Source organism: Globicephala melas, chromosome 4 (genome assembly GCF_963455315.2).
Source record: "Globicephala melas chromosome 4, mGloMel1.2, whole genome shotgun sequence".
Lineage (NCBI taxonomy): Eukaryota > Metazoa > Chordata > Mammalia > Artiodactyla > Delphinidae > Globicephala > Globicephala melas.
This window is the reverse complement of record NC_083317.1, coordinates 81,141,285-81,161,017: the sequence shown is the minus strand read 5'-3', so window position 1 is coordinate 81,161,017 and position 19,733 is coordinate 81,141,285. Positions and strand designations below refer to the sequence as shown.

The following is a 19,733-nucleotide window of genomic DNA, read 5'->3' as shown; positions in this document are numbered from 1 at the left end:
GTAGCCCCTGCTCGCTGCAACTAGAGAAAGCCTGCACACAGCAACAAAGACCCAACACAGCCAAAAATAAATAAATTAATTAATTAAAAAAATTGCAACTCTGCTCCACCCTGCCACTGTCTGACTCTCCTCCCTGCTTGATTTCTTCTGTTTCCATCTGTCTCTCCACACTAGGATAGAAGCTCTGTGAGGACAGGGATTTTGTCTGAAGGGAGGCTAGAGCAGAGACAAGAGAGAAGTAAAATCTCAAAAACCAACAGCCAGGTATGACATTAACTTTAAAAGGAAAAAAAAAAGGTAATGCGAGGAGGGTTGATTGTATACAGCATTAGGGTGATAGTGAAGTTGTTGGTTTTTCCTGAAAGAGATGAGAAGCCATTGAAAGGTTTCGAGCAGAGTTGTGACATGATAAGACCTGGTGTTAAAAGGTTCATTTTAGCTTCTGTTTTGTGAAGTGACTGTAGGGGACAAGGGCTAAAGCAGGGAGACCTCTTATGAGGCCGAGGCCATTGCCCTAAACCAGGCAAGATGATAGTGGCTTAGACCAGGGAGTGGTCAGATTCCTAATATGTGGTCTCTTTTGGTTTTTTTTTTTTTGCGGTACGCGGGCCTCTCAGTGTTGTGGCCTCTCCTGTTGCGGAGCACAGGCTCCGGATGCACAGGCCCAGTGGCCATGGCTCATGGGCCCAGCCGCTCCGCGGCAGGTGGGATCCACCCGGACCGGGGCACAAACCCACGTCCCCTGCATCGGCAGGCGGACTCTCAACCACTGCACTACCAGGGAAGTTCCCTAATATGTTTTAAAGAGAGTTGACAGGGTTCTCTGATAGGCCAGATATCAGAGGTTACCAGGCGGGAGAAGAGAATGACTCCTAAGCATTTTGGCTTGAGCAACTAGAAGAATAAAGTTGTGATTCACGGAAATGGGGAAGATCATGGGGGAAGCAGGTCAAGGCAGGTCAGGAGCTCTGTTTTAGTCTCCTTAATCCTGACTTGCTGCTAAGCATCCAGAGTAGGAGGCTGGATAAGAGCAGGGGGGTGGCTGCTAAAGGAATCAGGTCAGATGTGTCAGAGTTGAAGAAGGCTGAGTCACAGTTAGCTAAGGAAGTGCCCTGATTGCTTTACTTCCCAGTTCTTGTCCTTAGTTCAGTAACCTTGGAGCTCAGGGTGTGTTTGGGCATTTGAGGAAGGGTTGCCAGATTTAGCAGATAAAAATACAAGATGCCTAATTGAGGAACCAAGACGGTGGAGTAGAAGGATGTGCTCTCACTCGCTCTTGTGAGAACACCAGAATCACAACTAACTGCTGAACAATTATCGAAAGGAAGACACTGGAATTCACCAAAAAAGATACCCCACATCCAAAGACAAAGGAGAAGCTGCAAAGAGACAGTAGGAGGGGCACAATCGCAATAAAATCAAATCCCATAACTGCTGGGTGGGTGACTCAGAGACTGGAGAACACTTACACCACAGAAGTCCACCCACTGGAGTGAAGGTTCTGAGCCCCACGTCAGGCTTCCCAACCTGGGGGTCTGGCAACGGGAGGAGGAATTCCTGGAGAATCAGACTTTGAAGGCTAGTGGGATTTGATTGCAGGACTCTGACAGTACTGGGGGAAACAGAGACTCCACTCTTGGAGGACACACACAAAGTAGTGTGTGCATTGGGACCCAGGGGGAAGGAGCAGTGACCCCATAGGAGACTGAACCAGACCTACCTGCTAGTGTTGGAGGGTCTGCTGTAGAGGTGGGGGGTGGCTGTGTCTCACCAGGAGGACAAGGACACTGGTGGCAGAGATTCTGGGAAGTACTCCTTGGTGTGAGCCGTCCCAGAGTCCACCATTAGCCCCACCAAAGAGCCCGAGTAGGCTCCAGTGTTGGGTTGCCGCAGGCCAAACAACCAACAGGGAGGGAACCCAGCCTCACTCATCAGAAGACAAGTGGATTAAAGTTTTACTGAGCTCTGCCCACCACCAGTCCCTCCCATCAGGAAACTTGCTCAAGCCTCTTAGATAGCCTCATCCACCAGAGGGCAGACAGCAGAAGCAAGAAGAACTACAATCCTGCAGCCTGTGGAACAAAAACCACATTCACAGAGAGATAGACAAGATGAAAAGGCAGAGGGCTATGTACCAGTTGAAGGAACAAGATAAAACCCCAGAAAAACAACTAAATGAAGTGGAGATAGGCAACCTTCCAGAGAAATAATTCAGAATAATGGTAGTGAAGACGATCCAGGACCTCAGAAAAAGAATGGAGGCAAAGATCAAGAAGATGCAAGAAATGTATAACAACCTAGAAGAATTAAAGAACAAACAAACAGAGATGAATAATACAATAACTGAAATGAAAAATACACTAGAAGGAATCAATAGCAGAATAACTGAGGCAGAAGAACAGATAAGTGACCTGGAAGACAGAATGGTGGAATTCACTGCCACAGAACAGAATGAAGAAAAAAGAATGAAAAGAAATGAAGACAGCCTAAGAGACCTCTGGGACAACATTAAATGCAACAACATTCACATTATAGGGGTCCCAGAAGGAGACCAGAGAGAGAAAAGACCCAAGAAAATATTTGAAGAGATTATAGTCGAAAACTTCCCTAACATGGGAAAGGAAATAGCCACCCAAGTCCAGGAAGCACAGAGAGTCCCAGGCAGGATAAATCCAAGGAGAAACACGCCAAGCCACATAGTAATCAAATTGACAAAAATTAAAGACAAAGAAAAATTATTGAAAGCAGCAAGGGAAAAACGACAAATAATATAGAAAGGAACTCCCATAAGGTTAAGAGCTGATTTCTCAGCAGAAACTCTACAAGCCAGAAGGGAGTGCCATGATATACTTAAAGTGATGAAAGGGAAGAACCTACAACAAAGATGACTATCTGGCAAGGATCTCATTCAGATTCGATGGAGAAATCAAAAGCTTTACAGACAAGCAAAAGCTAAGAGAATTTAGCACCACCAAACCAGCTCTACAACAAATGCTAAAGGAACTTCTTTAAGTGGGAAACACAAGAGAAGAAAAGGACTTACAAAAACAAACCCAAAACAATTAAGAAAATGGTCATAGGAACATACATATCGATAATTACCTTAAACGTGAATGGATTAAATGCTCCAACCAAAAGACACAGGCTTGCTGAATGGATACAAAAACAAGACCCATATATATGCTGTCTACAAGAGACCCACTTCAGACCTAGGGACACATACAGACTGAAAGTGAGGGGATGGAAAAAGATATTCCATGCAAATGGAAATCAAAAGAAAGCTGGAGTAGCAATACTCATATGAGATAAAATAGACTTTAAAATAAAGGATGTTACAAGAGACAAGGAGGGACACTACATAATGATCAAGGGATCAATCCAAGAATAAGATATAACAATTATAAATACATATGCACCCAACATAGGAACACCTCAATACATAAGGCAACTGCTAACAGCTATAAAAGAGGAAATCGACAGTAACACAATAATAGTGGGGGACTTTAACACCTCACTTACACCAATGGACAGATCATGGAAAATGAAAATAAATAAGGAAACAGAAACTTTAAACGATACAATAGAACAGATAGATTTTATTGATATTTATAGGACATTCCATCCAAAAACAGCAGATTACTTTCTTCTCAAGTGCGCATGGAACATTCCCCAGGATAGATCACACCTTGGGTCACAATTCGAGCCTCAGTAAATTTAAGAAAATTGAAATCATATCAAGCATCTTTTCTGACCACAACGTTATGAGATTAGAAACGAATTACAGGGAAAAAAAACACAGACACATGGAGGCTAAACAATGCGTTACTAAATAACCAAGAGATCACTGAGTAAATCAAAGAGGAAATCAAAAAATACCTAGAGAAAAATAACTATGAAAACACGACGACCCAAAACCTATGGGAGGCAGCAAAATCAGTTCAAAGAGGGAATTTTATAGCAATACAAGCCTACCTCAAGAAACAAGAGAAATTTCAAATAAACAATCTAACCTTACACCTAAAGGAACTAGAGAAAGAAGAACAAACAAAACCCAAAGTTAGCAGAAGAAAAGAAATCATAAAAATCAGAACAGAAATAAATGAAACAGAAACAAAGAAAACAATAGCAAAGGTCAATAAAACTGAAAGCTGGTTCTTTGAGAAGATTAACAAAATTGATAAACCATTAGCCAGACCCATCAAGAAAAAGAGGGAGAGGACTCAAATCAATAAAATTAGAAATGAAAAAGGAGAAGTTACAACAGACACTGCAGAAATACAAAGCATCCTAAGAGACTACTACAAGCAACTCTATGCCAATAAAATGGACAACCTGGAAGAAATGGACAAATTCCTAGAAAGGTATAACCTTCCAAGACTGAACCAGGAAGAAATAGAAAATATGAACAGACGAATCACAAGTAATGAAATTGAAACTGTGGTTAAAAATCTTCCAACAAGGGCTTCCCTGGTGGCACAGTGGTTGAGAGTCTGCCTGCCGTTGCAGGGGACACGGGTTCGTGCCCCGGTCTGGGAAGATCCCACATGCCGCGGAGCGGCTGGGCCCGTGAGCCATGGCCACTGAGCCTGCGCATCTGGAGCCTGTGCTCCGCAACAGGAGAGGCCACAACAGTGAGAGGCCCGCGTACCGCAAAAAAAAAAAAAAATCTTCCAACAAACAAAAGTCCAGGACCAGATGGCTTCACAGGTGAATTCTATCAAACATTTAGAGAAGAGCTAACACCCATCCTTCTCAAACGCTTCCAAAAAATTGCAGAGGAAGGAACACTCCCAAACTCATTCTATGAGGCCACCATCATCCTGATACCAAAACCAGACAAAGATACTACAGAAAAAGAAAATTAGAGACCAATATCACTGATGAATATAGATGCAAAATCCTCAACAAAATACTAGCAAACAGAATCCAACAACACATTAAAAGGATCATACACCATGATCAAATGGGATTTATCCCAGTGATGCAATGATTCTTCAATATACGCAAATCAATCAATGTGATACACCATATTAACAAACTGAAGAATAAAAACCATATAATCATCTCAATAGATGCAGAAAAAGCTTTTGACAAAATTCAACACCGATTTATAATAAAAACTCTCAAGAAAGTGGGCATAGAGGGAACCTACCTCAACATAATAAAGGCCATATATGACAAACCCACAGCAAACATCATTCTCAAAGGTGAAAAACTGAAAGCATTTCCTCTAAGAGCAGGAACAAGACAAGGTTTTCTACTCTCACCACTATTATTCAACATAGTTTTGGAAGTCCTAACTATGGCAATCAGAGAAGAAAAAGAAATAAAAGGAATACAAATTGGAAAAGCAGAAGTAAAGCTGTCACTGTTTGCAGATGACATGATACTATACACAGAGAATCCTAAAGATGTCACCAGAAAACTACTAGAGCTAATCAATGAATTTGGTAAAGCTGCAGGATACAAAATTAATGCACAGAAATGTCTTGCATTCCTATACAATAATGATGAAAAATCTGAAAGAGAAATTAAGGAAACACTCCCATTTATCACTGCAACAAAAAGAATAAAATACCTAGGAATAAACCCACCTAGGGAGACAAAAGACCTGTATGCAGAAAACTATAAGACACTGATGAAAGAAATTAAAGATGATACAAACAGATGGAGAGATATACCATGTTCTTGGATTGAAGACTCAATATTGTGAAAATGACTATATTACCCAAAGCAATCTACAGATCCAATGCAATCCCTATCAAATTACCAGTGGCTTTTTTTACAGAACTAGAACAAAAAATCATGAAATTTGTATGGGGACACAAAAGACCACGAATAGCCAAAACAGTCTTGAGGGAAAAAAACGGAGATGGAGGAATCAGCCTCCCTGACTTCAGACTATACTACAAAGTTACAGTAATCAAGACAATATGGTACTGGCACAAAAACAGAGATACAGATCAATGGAACAGGATAGAAAGCCCAGAGATAAACCCACACACCTATGGTCAACTAATCTATGACAAAGGAGGCAAGGATATACAATGGAGAAAAGGCAGTCTCTTCAATAAGTGGTGCTGGGAAACCTGGACAGTTACATGGAAAAGAATGAAATTAGAACACTCCCTAACACCATACACAAAAATAAAGTTAAAATGGATTAGAGACCTAAATGTAATACCGGACACTATAAAACTCTTAGAGGAAAACATAGGAAGAGCACACTTTGACATAAATCACAGCAAGATCTTTTTTGATCCACCTCCTAGAGTAATGGAAATAAAAACAAAAATAAACAAATGGGACCTAATGAAACTTAAAACTTTTGCAAAGCAAAGGAAACTACAAACAAGACGAAAAGACAACCCTCAGAATGGGAGAAAATATTTGCAAACGAATCAATGGACAAAGGATTAACCTCCAAAATATATAAACAGCTCATGCAGCTCAATATTAAAAAAACAAACAACCCAATCCAAAAAATGGGCAGAAGACCTAAATAGACATTTCTTCAAAGAAGACATACAGATGGTGAAGAAGCACATGAAAAGCTGCTCAACATCACTAATTATTAGAGAAATGCAAATCAAAACTACAATGAGGGGCTTCCCTGGTGGCACAGTGGTTGAGAGTCCACCTGCTGATGCAGGGGACGTGGGTTCATGCCCCGGTCCGGGAAGATCCCACATGCTGCAGAGCAGCTGGGCCCGTGAGCCATGGCTGCTGGGCCTGTGCGTCCGGAGCCTGTGCTCTGCAATGGGAGAGGCCACAATGGTGAGAGGCCCGCATACCGCAAAAAAAAAAAAACTACAATGAAGTATCACCTCACACCAGTTAGAATGGGCATCATCAGAAAATCTACAAACAGCAAATGCTTGAGAGGGTGTGGAGAAAAGGGAACCCTCTTGCCCTGTTGGTGGGAATGTAAATTGAGACAGCCACTATGGAGAACAGTATGTAGGTTCTGTAAAAAACTAAAAATAGAATTACCATATGATCCAGCCATCCCACTACTGGGCATATACCCAGAGAAAACCATAATTCAAAAAGACACATGCACCCCAATGTTCATTGCAGCGCTATTTACAACAGCCAGGTTATGGAAGCAACATAAATGCCCATCGACAGATGAATGGATAAAGAAGAAGTGGTACATATATACAATGGAATATTACTCAGCCATAAAAAGGAATAAAATTGGGTCATTTGTTGGGATGTGGATGGGTCTAGAGACTGTCATATAGAGTGAGTAAGTCAGAAAGAGAAAAACAAATATCGTATATTAATGCATATATGTGGAGCCTAGAAAAATGGTACAGATGAACTGGTTTGCAGGGCAGAAATTGAGACACAGTTGTAGAGAACAAATGGATGGACATCAAGCGGGACAAGCGGCGGGGACAGGGGTGGTGGTGGTGTGATGAATTGGGTGATTGGGATTGACATGTATACACTGATGTGTATAAAATTGATGACTAATGAGAACCTGCTGTATAAAAAAATAAATAAAATAAAATTCAAAAAAAAGAAAAGAAGATGAGATATAAAAGGAAGTGCTACTACTTTCTAAATATGATATTACACTAATATGTATAAAATCGATAACTAATAAGAACCTTCTATATAAAAAAATAAATAAAATAAAATTTAAAACAAAAAATACTAGATGCCTAATTAAATTTGACAGGGGACGTGTTAACCTTTACCTGTGTGTGTGTTTGCACGTCAAACTCTTGAGCAGTATCTCCAGTGCCTGCCATTCAAATGCTACTCTCAACATGGACTCACCTGTAGGGGAATTGGGTCCAAAAGGGCACAATCCAGAAAAAGCAAGGAGGGTCTAGTACAGTTAAGTACAACAAAAATGGAAGCTTTGGGGGCTGCTTTCTCAAGCTGATAGGTTTATTGGTGTGTCCTTGCTAGTTTAAAGGAAAAGGGCCAAGATGGATGAATTCCTCTTCTGGTTTGGATCTTAATGAAATATTAACGTGGGAGTAGTTAGGAGAGCCAGTCCTGGTTTTGGTCCAACTCCTCTTATTTTTTCATACTGGTCTATATCATTTGGTCCTCCATCTCCATCTCCTGGCGGGTCCAGGCAGGACTATCCACCCCCAAAGCTGAGAATGGAGAGCACAGAGATTTCGTTTTTTCTACTTCATTCATTTATTCAATAAATAGATATTGGAAACTTGCAATGTGCCAGGCACTAGTCTCAGAACATGGTTGGTAAACAGGAATAAAGAGTTTCTCTCTTCAAGGAGAATGTTATTTAGGTTATAGTACAGTTATGAGGAAATAATTACAACAGTCAATGTTGTGGGTTGAATTGTGTCCCCTCCCAAATTCATATGTTGAAGCCCTAAGCCCCAGTACCTCTGAATTGACAGTATTTACAGACAGGACCTTTAAAGAGTCAATTAGGGACTTCCCTGGTGGTGCAGTGGTTAAGAATACGCCTGCCAATGCAGGGCACAAGGGTTTGAGTCCTGGTCCGGGAAGATCCCGTGTACTGTGGAGCAGCTAAGCCCATGCGCCACAACTACTGAGCCTGTGAGCCACAACTACGGAGTCTGCGTGCCACAACTACTGAAGCCCACGTGCCTACAGCCCGTGCTCTGCAACAAGAGAAGCCACTGCAATGAGAAGCCCACACACCACAACAAAGAGTAGCTCCAGCTCACTGCAGCTAGAGAAAGCCTGCGCGCAGCAATGAAGACCCAATGCAGCCAAAAATAAATAAATAAATTTATTTAAAACAAAAGAGTTGATTAAGTTAAAGCAAGGCCATGAGAGTGGGCCATAATCTAATTTGAATGGTGTCCTCATAAGAAGAAGGAATTCTGACACAGAGAGAGACACGTGGAGGGGTCACCGCTCCTTCAACCCTTGGGTCCCCTTCTGATGCCTTCCTCTGGCCAGACCCCAACTGAGGGCAAGGGGGCCCACTGATAGAGTCCATACAGGTCGGCCTCCCAGGGCACTAGGTAGGATAGAGATGGTGAAGGTGGATTTTGAGGCGCACACACACAAAAAATTCAGGACGGGTATCCAACCAGTTTGATGGAGGATCCCAAATGTCAGTAACCCTGCACAGTACCTGGCATACATCACAGGGCATTCAGTAAATACTTGTAGAGTGGATAAATTGGGCAAGTAATGATCATATCATGAATGGCCTTGAACTCTATAAAAAGAAACTTCTGCAAGTTTTCAACCTTTAAAAAAATATATAGAATAGGAACCTGTCTTGAAAGTAAAATTGTATGAAGAACCTAAAAATGAAGTCTACAACCAGATAAAAGTGGAATTGCTTAGTCTGGGTTGGGGAGTCTGGTGCCCTGCTCACTTGGCCTCCCTGTTGCCTCCAGCTTCCCCCATTCTCTGCGCCCCCACCATGGCTTCTGCTAAGCTACCACTGAGGAGGCTGAGAGAAACCTAGCTTGAAAACCACTCTTGCAAGGCCATGCGGATGCCTCCCAAAGTAGTTACAACAGCAGTGTTACTCTGAGTAACGGGACTCCCTGACCAACTTCTTTTAGTGAACATTCTTCCTGACCCTTCCTGTACTTCTTCTTCCCCAATCCTGCAGGGTGGCTCTGTGGCCAGGGCCATTTTGGAGAGCAAAAAGTATGAGGTGAGAGCACTGGCCAGGGATGTGACTCAACCAAATGGGCAGGTGCTCCGGGACCTTGGGGCCGAGGTGGTAAAAGGCGACCTGAATGACAAAGCATCAGTGGAGACCTTGAAAGGAGCCTTCATGGTGACCAACTTCTGGGACCATTTCAGCAAAGAGAAAGAAGTGGGAACCACCTTTGAGCCCTTTTTTTTTCTCCTCCCTGGCTACTCTGCCCTCCCTGGAAGGCGGTAGGCCTTCAGCCTGGGCAAAAATGTAAGCCTCATCCCAGAACATCTCTCTGGCATTTATGAAATATATGTACTTCAGGTACTTGTTAGAGGTGGATTGTTAGGTGATTGTAAAGTCAGTGTTATGTGACACCTGTCCAAATGTGACCTTGGGGATCTGACAGTGACCGTGTGGTGGAGCCAGCCATTAGAGCCTCTGATTCTCATCATTTGTTTGTAGATGGCACATGAGGGGTGGCAGCAAGAACACTCCACAGATTAAGGTTACTCTGAGAGTGAGATGGGAAGAACAAAAGTGTAATGAATATGTTCACTTCTGGCAGAGAATTGGGGATGAATTAGTAATGGGTACATAGGAAAAGAAGTAAGCAAACAAGCAAGTAAGCCCACGGTGATTAACTCCAGGGAAAATGAACATTTGTAGAAAAAGTAAATGTAACCATAGAATATCACATGGCTCAGCTTCAGCTGTGTAAGCACTGATGAATGATGTAGTCCCAAATTGTGATATGCTGAGGATGAAAAAAGGGGAATCATGTTTGTGTATGTGTGTGATGGTCATGGTGGGCTGTGTGTGTGTGTGTGTGTGTGTGTGTGAGAGAGAGAGAGAGAGAGAGAGAGAGAGAAACTGAGACAGAGCGAGCTGAAGATGAGGACTCATCTGTCATAGTAGAAATTTGGTAGACGATACCTTAAACTGAGAAAAATCAAGAATTAGCAGTATAAACATATTATTTAGAAATAAAGAAGCAGCTGAAAGAGATGAAAATGGTATTTCTGGAGAGCAGCTATCAGCATGAAGGTGCAGGGAACTTCTTTGTCATTATGAGATCTACTTTCTCCCCCAAGACAGTACTATTTGAAAATTATACATACGTATAAACTAGAAAAATATGAAGATTAGATTTTAAAAATGTAATGGATGGGTTCAGACTCTTTCAGAAATGGTACCATTCAAAAAGTTAAGAGCAGGATGGAACCATTTTTGGTTCCTTTGGCGTCCCATGACCAGTGTCCCTGCGGCAGCTTACTTTGAAAACTTTCTTGGCCCATGGAAGCCAGTGAAAGCCTCTGATGGAGTACTACACCCTGGTAAGTGGAAGGTTGCCGTGAAAGCTAACCAGACACCTGCTGTCCTCCCCTCATTCCTCTCTCCAGTGGATGCATGCCATCTGAGTGCCTACCATGTGCTCAGCCCCGTGTGAAGTGCTGAGAGGGACCCCACATTGCCCTAGACTTCCCAGAGAGCTGGATCTTGGGCTGGAAACACTAAGGATTACACTTGCAGTCTTATCGTGCTGACACCCCTCATATAAGCAGTGAGCCATGTGGCCTCAAGTCTCCGTTTCCTCATGTCTAATGGGGAAGCTGGACGAGATGATTTCTCCTACTAGCTCATCTCTCTGCCCTTCTGCGGCAACAGGGAAAACATTCTCCTCTTGACTTGGGTCCCAGGGTCAGAAATCCCTAGAGGGACCCTGACTCCCGGGGATGGGTTTCCAGCCCTGCCTGCAGAGTCTGATTCCATAAGTCTGGGCTGGGGCCTGGAAGACTGTAGTTTTGACAAGGACTCCTGGTAATTCCAATGCTGGCACTCCCCTGCCCTTTGGGGACATTTTCTTTGCCCATAGTCCAAGGGTGGCTCTGTGGAGTGGAAGGAATATGGGAGAATCAGTGTCAGCAAGTCAGTCTTTCTTCCTTGGCTCATAATTAAGACTCATCAGGGGCATAACTAGTGGCAAAGTAGACCTGAGCTAGAACAAGGAGCACATGCCACACATCACAGACGACTTGGGTAACAGTTCAACAAGTGACAAGGTAAATGTATAAAGGTGACATATCTCTTCACCCGCCCTTCTTCCTATGCCCTTACCAGGTTTCAGAAGCCAGCTCACCTGACGTTTCCGAGGTTGTGAACTAGGACATTGTAATCTATGGATTAGATTGGCCCTAGGTGAAGAGGTGATGCCTTAAACTTCTGGTGGTACCCAGACCCATTTGGGGTCTTCACATCTGTAAAACCCAGCCTCAGGTATCCCGGAGCCTCATCCCCTCCACCCCTACCCCCAGAGGAATAACTAACATTTACTAAACACTTACTGGGTGTTTGGTGTCTGTTTTACAGATGGGGAAACTGAGGCACAGATAGATTAACTTTGCCAAGGTCACTAATAAGGCAGAAACAGAACTTGAACTCAGGCAGTATGGCTCCAGAACCATATTCTTTTTATTTTTTATTTTAATTTTCTTGGCTGCACTGCAAGGCATGCAGGATCTTAGTTCCCCGACCAGGGATGGAATCTGTGCCCCCCTGCAATGGAAGCACAGAGTCCTAACTACTGAACTGCCAAGGAATTCCAGAACCACATTCTTTACTGCTGTCCCTTAGCTGCTTTTAAACTCAGCCCAAGAATCTCAACCTTCAAATAAAAACAAACCTCAAAGTCAGAATAGACTTGACTCTGAGTGCCTCAAAAAACTCGGACTGCTTTTTTATAAATATAAATTACAATTATAATTTAAGCAGAGGAACGAGCAGACATTTTGCCTACCAAGAAATTCAGGCAGGAAGTTAATTTTGCTGCAAAAGACAAGCTACGATATTTAGTCCCTGGTTGCTAAGCCTGAAGTCACTTTTATACTGGACTGAAATTCAGAGACCTCGATTCTTGTCCTAGGTTGTTGTTTTCTAACTGGGAGGCACTGGGTGAGTCAATAGACTTAGATTCTTCAGTTCAAAAAATGAGAGTGCTGGAGCTAGATCATGTCCACATTGGGTTCCAGCCTCAGGAGTCTGGGAATCTATGAGAGGCTATATCACACTGCAGGAAGGGCACAGGCTTTGGAGTGACGGATGAGGGTTTGAACCCCCTTCTGCTGCTTACTGGCTGAGCAGCCTCAGGCAAGTACCTGATATTCCTATATTTCAAGGTTGTTTTGAGGATTAAACAAGCCAATATGTTTGCTCATTCATTCATTCAATATATATTTGAGGGCCTACTATGTGCCAGTCACTTACTGGGGAATCAGTAATAAACAGCTCAAAACGGACAAAGCTGAGCCCTCATTAAGCTCATATTCTGGTGGAGGAGTTAGATAATAAACATAATAGATGATAAGTAAAATATATTATATGTTAGAATGAGATAAATAAACATAATAGATAAGTAAAATATATGTTAGAAGGAGATAAATAAACATAATAGATAAGTAAAGTATATTATATGTTAGAAGGTGATAAGTGCAGTAAAAAAATAAGGCAGAGTAAGGTATTTGTGGAGTGCTAGCAGTAAGGGAGTTGTGTGTGAAATTTAAATAAGGTGATTGGTGGGCTTCTTTGAGAAGGTGACATCTGAGCAACGTCTGATGGAAGTAAGTAATGGGCTTTGTGAATATTCAGGGGAAGAGCTTTTCAGGAAGAGAGAACAGCCAGTGTGGCTGGAACAGAGCAAGTTGGGGGGTTGGGGAGAGGGTAGTAGGAGGTGAGGCCAGAGGTAATAGAAGGTCTGGTCCTGTAAGCCATTGGTTTTTCTTCTGAGAGACACAGAGAGCCATTGGAGGGCTCTGGGCAGACATGACATGAGCCAACTTTAGTTTTTACAGAATCACTCTGACTTTTGTGTTGAAAAGAGACTGTGGAAGGGCAAGAGTGGAAACAAGGAGCCCAAATTTGCAATAATCCAAGTCAGAGATGATGGTGGCTTAGACCAGGGTGATAGCAGTGAGGATGGTGAGAAGTGGTCAGATTCTGGACATACTATAAATACGACTTCAAAAAAAAGGAAAGAATATGGGGTGGGAGAGACACCTCAAGGTTGACTTCAAGATTTTTGACTTGAGAAACTGGAATGATAGAGTTGCCATTAACTGAGATGGGGAAGTCCGTAGGGGGAGTGGGTTGTGCAGGAACTCATTTTGGAGCACCGTGAGTTTCAAATGTCTATTAAACAGTCAAGTAAGGATGTTGAGTAGGAAGTTGGACATATGAGTCAGGAGTTGAGCAGAGATGTCTGGGTTAGAGATAGCAGTCATACTTTTCACACAGGATATGCTTAGTAAATGGTCACTCTCTTTTTTTCTTTAAATCAACACCCAGGCATTACAGTATTTTTCTCCAGCAAACCTTATCACTGTGCATAGACGGCGGCTACTCAGTGTGCCCATCCCTCTTGTTTAAGTGGTGGGACCTACAAAGAATGTGACGTAATTAGCTATTTTTATCTTTTTTAAAACTAGCACTGCCCATGGGGGATGTACCAATGGATGGTATCTCTGTTGCTGATGTTGGAGAGGTCATCTGCAGCATTTTTAATTTGCCAGAGAAGTTTGTAGGCAAGACCGTGGGTCTCAGTGCAGAAGCACTAACAGTACAGCAATATGCTGATGCTTTGTCCAAGGGTTTGGGGAAAGAAGTCCGAGATGCAGAGGTGAGTTCTTAAGAGATATAAACGTGATCGCAAATGGTCACAGCCCACTAACTTACAAATTCTGGGAGACTTCCGACAGATTTGGGCAGGGTTGAGCTTAGGCTGTGGGAAACAATTGAAGAGGATTCCTGTTCCACGAATCTGTCTTCATCTGTTGGTGTATCTGAATTCCACCCTTATGACTTTATCGCTTTGGCTTCAGGTTAATCAGTTTATTAAAGTAAAATTCCTTTTGGGTGGAAAGAACTTAGACTCTGAAGACCGAGGTACAATGTTTCCGTATATGCTGTACCAACTCTCTCCTCCCAGGAGCTCATCACTGATCAGGCCGGTCTGCCAGAGCTGGTCTGCGTGGGGCATGGCACTTAGCCTCTCTGAGCTGCCGCTTCCTCATTCATAAAGTGGGATGAAAGCATCTACCTTGGGACGTTTTCCGAAAATTAGAGAGGATATATTTAAGGGGGTTAGCTTAGTGTTTGGCACGTAGCACGTATACCTCAAGGACCTATTATGTACCTGGTGCTATCTTTTAAAGCGTTTACAACAGAGTTGGGGTGAAAATGGTAATTTTCACATGAAGTCACAGTGATCAGTCCAAAGCAGAACACTGTGCGTGCTTAATTGTGTTACCCATACTCTCTGCGCTATAGGTGGTCAGAGAGGGTAGGAGAAGGCTTCATGGAAGAAGTAGCCTTGAGGTGGTCCTTGAGGGTGGGCAAGACTGTGTATGGGTGGAGGGAGCCATAGAGCTGGCCTGGCTAAATTCTAGAAACAACAGGAATGAACCAGAGGCAGTCTGGGGAAGTAAGCAAATCCTGGCTCTGCCCTTATCTATGTGGGGAATCTTGGCATTTACTTAACCTCTCCAGCCTCCCTTTATTCAGATGTTAAAAAGGTTATTATTGGACTTCCCTGGCAGTCCAGTGGTTAGGGGTCCTCGCTTCCACTGCAGGGGGCACAGGTTCGATCCCTGGTCGGGGAACTAAGGGCCCACAAGCCACGTGGTGTGGCCAAAAATTAAAAAAAAAAAAAGGCTATTACACCTGCCATAGGCTTGTTGTGAGGATGCAACGAGACCCACATGGGAGGGACCTGGCCCTGGGTCTGGCACTTAGTAAGCCTGCAATAACCGATCAGGCTGCAATGGCCACAAGAGACCTTTTATAGAGAAGCGAGGGGAATCGATGATGCTGAGCACTGCCAGCCATTTCTCCAAGCAGGTGTTGATAAGAGGAAGGAGAGAGAACAGCGTTTCTGAGAAGGAAGTATGTGTTTGTGCCTGCCAGGCAGAGACACCTTCGCAGCTGAAAGGAAGACCCATACCTTCCCTCAAGCTAGCAGGCATTAACTAACACGGCTCTTTGCCTCTCTCTGCTGCTGTTGTCCCATCTGTGGAGGGGGAGGGTGGTTTGGATGACTACTAAGGCTCTACCCAGCACTAACATCTCTCCAGAGTAGAGACAGTCCCTTTTTCCTTACAGGGGTCCAGCCTGCTTTGGTAAATTAAGATTTATTGGAACACAGCCATACCTTTGTTTATGTATGTCTCTGGCTGGTTTCAGGATACAGTGGTAGAGATGAGTAGTTGTGACAGAGACCATATGGCCGGAAGCCCTAAAATATTTATATCTAGCTCTTCAAGAAAAAGGTTGTTGACCCTTGCTCTAGAATGTTTCCTAGGGTTAGGGATAGAGGGTTGGTTTTTGTTTTCTTCTGCAACTCTTGGGCCCTGAGTCTTGAGGGGGTATCTATATTCTCAGTTCACCTCAGGGACGGGAGCTGTGAGGAGGCTGAGAGATCTTTTGGGGGGAAAACTATTGTAGTTGTTAATCCAGCCATAAAACCACATCTGGGGAGCTCCTAAGAAGGCACCACCCACTCAAAAGATGGACTTGATGAGAAGGTCTGCAAAGTCTCTTATATCCGGGTGCAAATTTACTTTTCAGTGATTGACCCTTCTCCCAGTGCCTTTGAATTCGGGTCTTCTATTCATTTTTGTCTGTGGAGTCTGAACTCTGTAAAGTAGAAGGGGAGGAAGGTGAAGAGTGTGGGCATATGGTGTGTATGTGTTCATTCTCAGAGGACCGGGTAGACATTGTTTGGGAAGGCTCAGGTCTGTCCAAGAATCTCTCAGTCACATACCTGGTTTCTGACTGATTTTGGTACATCAAGCTATTTCACAATGCAGCAGAAACTTCTCTGGCACCCAAAGTTTTAGGGGATTGGAGGCTGGAAGTTCTACAGAATGGTTAATGCTGTTCTTAGTAACTAGTTTGACTTGAAGCCGCTGCCCACTGGTCTGGAGTGGGAAAATGCTTACAGGCTATGCTACTCTGGCGGAGGATGCATGTGGCCACAAGGTGGCGCCCCAGCCTTGGCAGTCTGACTTTTCCCCAGTCTGATCAGAAGAAGGCTGTTTGCCTAATTATTTCAGTGACTACTCCCCTCTCCCCCAGAACAAACTCCCACCGGGAACTCTGATCTGGCTGAAACTGCCTGTCTAGCCCCAAAAGGAACACGGTTCTCTCAGAAAGTGAGACACAACAGAACACATCTCTTTCCTTCAAAGATCTGCAGAAAAGGTTCCCTTATTTTACTGAGGGATATTAGTTACCAAAGTTACAGGATGAGAGAGTAACTCAAGGAGACAGACATTTTAGAAGTCACCTTCCATGCTTTTCTTATAGCCTTCTATTTCCAGACTCACTAAAACTTAAATTTTTTTTCTGATTTCAAAAATTACAAATGCTTATTGAAGAAAATACACAAAATTATAAAAAAGAATATAAAAATCATATTGTTTAATCTATCAGAGATAGTAACTGTTAAGATTTACACATTTTCTTCTAGTCTTTTTCCAGTATATATGTAATAAAATTAAAACAACACGATATGTACAATTTTGTAACCAGCTTTTTCACTTGACATTATATTATGAGCATTTTTCTATTTTGTTAAACTTCTTCAAAAATATTAATTTTAGTAACTGCATAATATTTTTAGAGTAGATGTACCATAACTTATTTTACCATTCCTCTGTTTCTGGAGCTGCAGGTTGGTCTTGGTTTTTCATTATTCTAAATAGCATATGACGATCATTGTTTTATATGACTTTGCGTCTGTCACATTTCTCTAAGGCCAGGTGGAATAGCGAGATTAGAGTTTATCTCTGGGGGCTAAAGAGAGATTATACTGGATCCAATAGTTAGAAATGGTCTTAGCAGGAATTCCCTGACTGTCCAGTGGTTAGGGCTCTGCGCTTCCACTGTGGGGGGCATGGGTTCGATCCCTTTGGGGAACTAAGATCCTGCATGCCACGTGGTACAGCCAAAAAAAAAAAAAAGAAATGGTCTTAGCTGATTGATTCAGGCAGCAGAACTATTGCTCTATTTAGTGTCAGAAGGGACTCAAGGGGTGGGTTTTGTGGAGGGTGATAGAAGGTGGGTGTGTGATGGGCAGCATTTGTTGTGTCCGGCCCTGGCCGAGGCTGGGATGGCTGAAGTCGAGATGCTCATTTCCAATCAAGGCAGGGAGTGGTGATGGAAGGGACATGGGTCAGGAGGGAAGGATGGAGAGCCCGGTGCTTTGATGCTGCATGCAGGGCCGGATGGGTAGAAGATCTCAGAGGGCTGCTGAGGGAATCCCAGGAGAAAATGTATATGAAAGCTGGTCAGATGAAGGGGCTACAGATCCATAATACCTTATCCCAAGTGCTTGGGGTCAGAAACAATTCCACTTTCAGAATCTTTCAGCTTTTAGATAGGTTATATCTATGTATATTATATAACATCAACATCAGGGGCTGGGGCAGGACCCTATAATCAAACACATCAATATCTCTGCAGACAAAGACATGACTATTTCCACTAAATGGGATAATTAAAGACCATAAATAACTTCCCATAAGTTCAGATCAGGTTTTGCCACCCAATCAGTTCAGAAAAGTCAGTATGTTGCCAAACTGCTTATGAAAAAGCTTCCGTGTTTCTTGGGACTTGGAGTTAGGCTAAAGAACTGTGCACCTGTATCATCATGAAAGTGAATAATTTCTTCTCAAACTGTTTTAAATGAGGGCAATGACATTTCCCGTTTTTTCTTTTCTTCTTTTTTATTTTACTTGTTCTTAAAAGATCACCCTGGAAGCTTACGAGAAGCTAGAATTTCCTGCAGCGAAGGAAATGGCCAAGATGTGTCATTTCTATCAAATGAAGCCAGACTGTGATAGCAAGCTCACCCACCGACTGAACCACAAAGTCAAAAGCTTCAGCCAGTTCATCTCAAAGAACCAGTCAGCCTTGAAGGGCATTTACGCTGTTCACACAGGCCCCTGAGCAAACAATGTCCTTCCTCCCAGATCCTGGTCCTCTTTATGGCACAACATCTATGTTTACAGAACAGATAGGTTAGAATACAATGGTTTACACCCCCAAAGGCTTCCCTGGCGGGGAACACTGCAGAGCTGATCTGACATAGTAATTTGACCCACATATAACTTTCCAGCTACTTATAAGCATGGTACACCTGTTAGGTTAAATGAGAAGCCCGCAGCCTGTCACCTTTTGTAGCTCTCTCCCCAACAGCCCATTGCCTCAGAAGGCTCTGGCTTGAGGAACTTGGAGCTTCTTCCCTAACATGAATCAGTGGGGATGGGGGCACTCAGCTTTCTCCTGCATAAGTGATCCTGAGGCCTGTCTCTGGAACTGCCCTAGGCAACTCCTAGGACTTGTTCAGATGCATTGTCACATTCTCAGTGAAGTTTTAAGTGATTTTAATTTCTTAAAATAAAAATCTTTGTAGAGTTTTCTGGGGAACATGGTGTTCAATGAACTGCACGAGTGTTGGAAACTGAAATTCAGTTTTGCTTCAAAGTTAGAAGCTCATTTCTGATTCATTCATTAAATCATCATTCAATTACTCATCTTTTCATTCACCTACCCCTCATTTATCCATTTCACAAACTTTCTTTTTAGCACCTCTGCTTCTGTGTGTTTTCTTATTGGCGTGGTCCACCCTCCAAAGGCCGCCATGGCTCCTTTTCACTTTGTGTTCGGCTTTGTGTCACGCCAGGGCAAGAGGGGCTATTGCGCTACTTAGCTACAAGTGAAGTCCAGAGGCTCTACCGTGGGTAAAGGCCAGGAGCTTGAGGCAGTGTCTGGGGAACGGTAGGGAAGTGGAAAGAGAAGGTGATGGAAGGGCTCCCATAGTATCTTTGTATATCTCTGGCTTAGCATTTTCTACCCCATACTGTAATTGCCTTGTTTACTTATTTTCCTCTTGGCTGTGAGAGACTTGCCCCCCTCTTTATCCCAGTGCCTGGCACATGATAGGTGATCAATAAATGTTGATTGACTAAATGAGTGAATAAAGTTATTGATCATACCGTTTCAAGAAGAGGGAAATAAACAGGTGCATGGGTTGGAGAGTGGTGAGAACCACCAA

At 43.1% G+C, this 19,733-nt stretch overlaps 1 protein-coding gene across 1 annotated transcript; it reads left to right on the top strand.

Annotated features, from left to right (window-relative positions):
• The first annotated feature begins 9,466 nt into the window (after positions 1–9,466).
• Positions 9,467–18,625, top strand: LOC115857492 (nmrA-like family domain-containing protein 1). Its single transcript, XM_030864569.2, has 5 exons — positions 9,467–9,484; positions 9,593–9,802; positions 13,498–13,597; positions 14,104–14,294; positions 18,425–18,625. The coding sequence occupies exons 1-5, from the start codon at positions 9,467–9,469 to the stop codon at positions 18,623–18,625; spliced, it is 720 nt and encodes a 239-aa protein (XP_030720429.2).
• Positions 18,626–19,733: the final 1,108 nt, after the last annotated feature.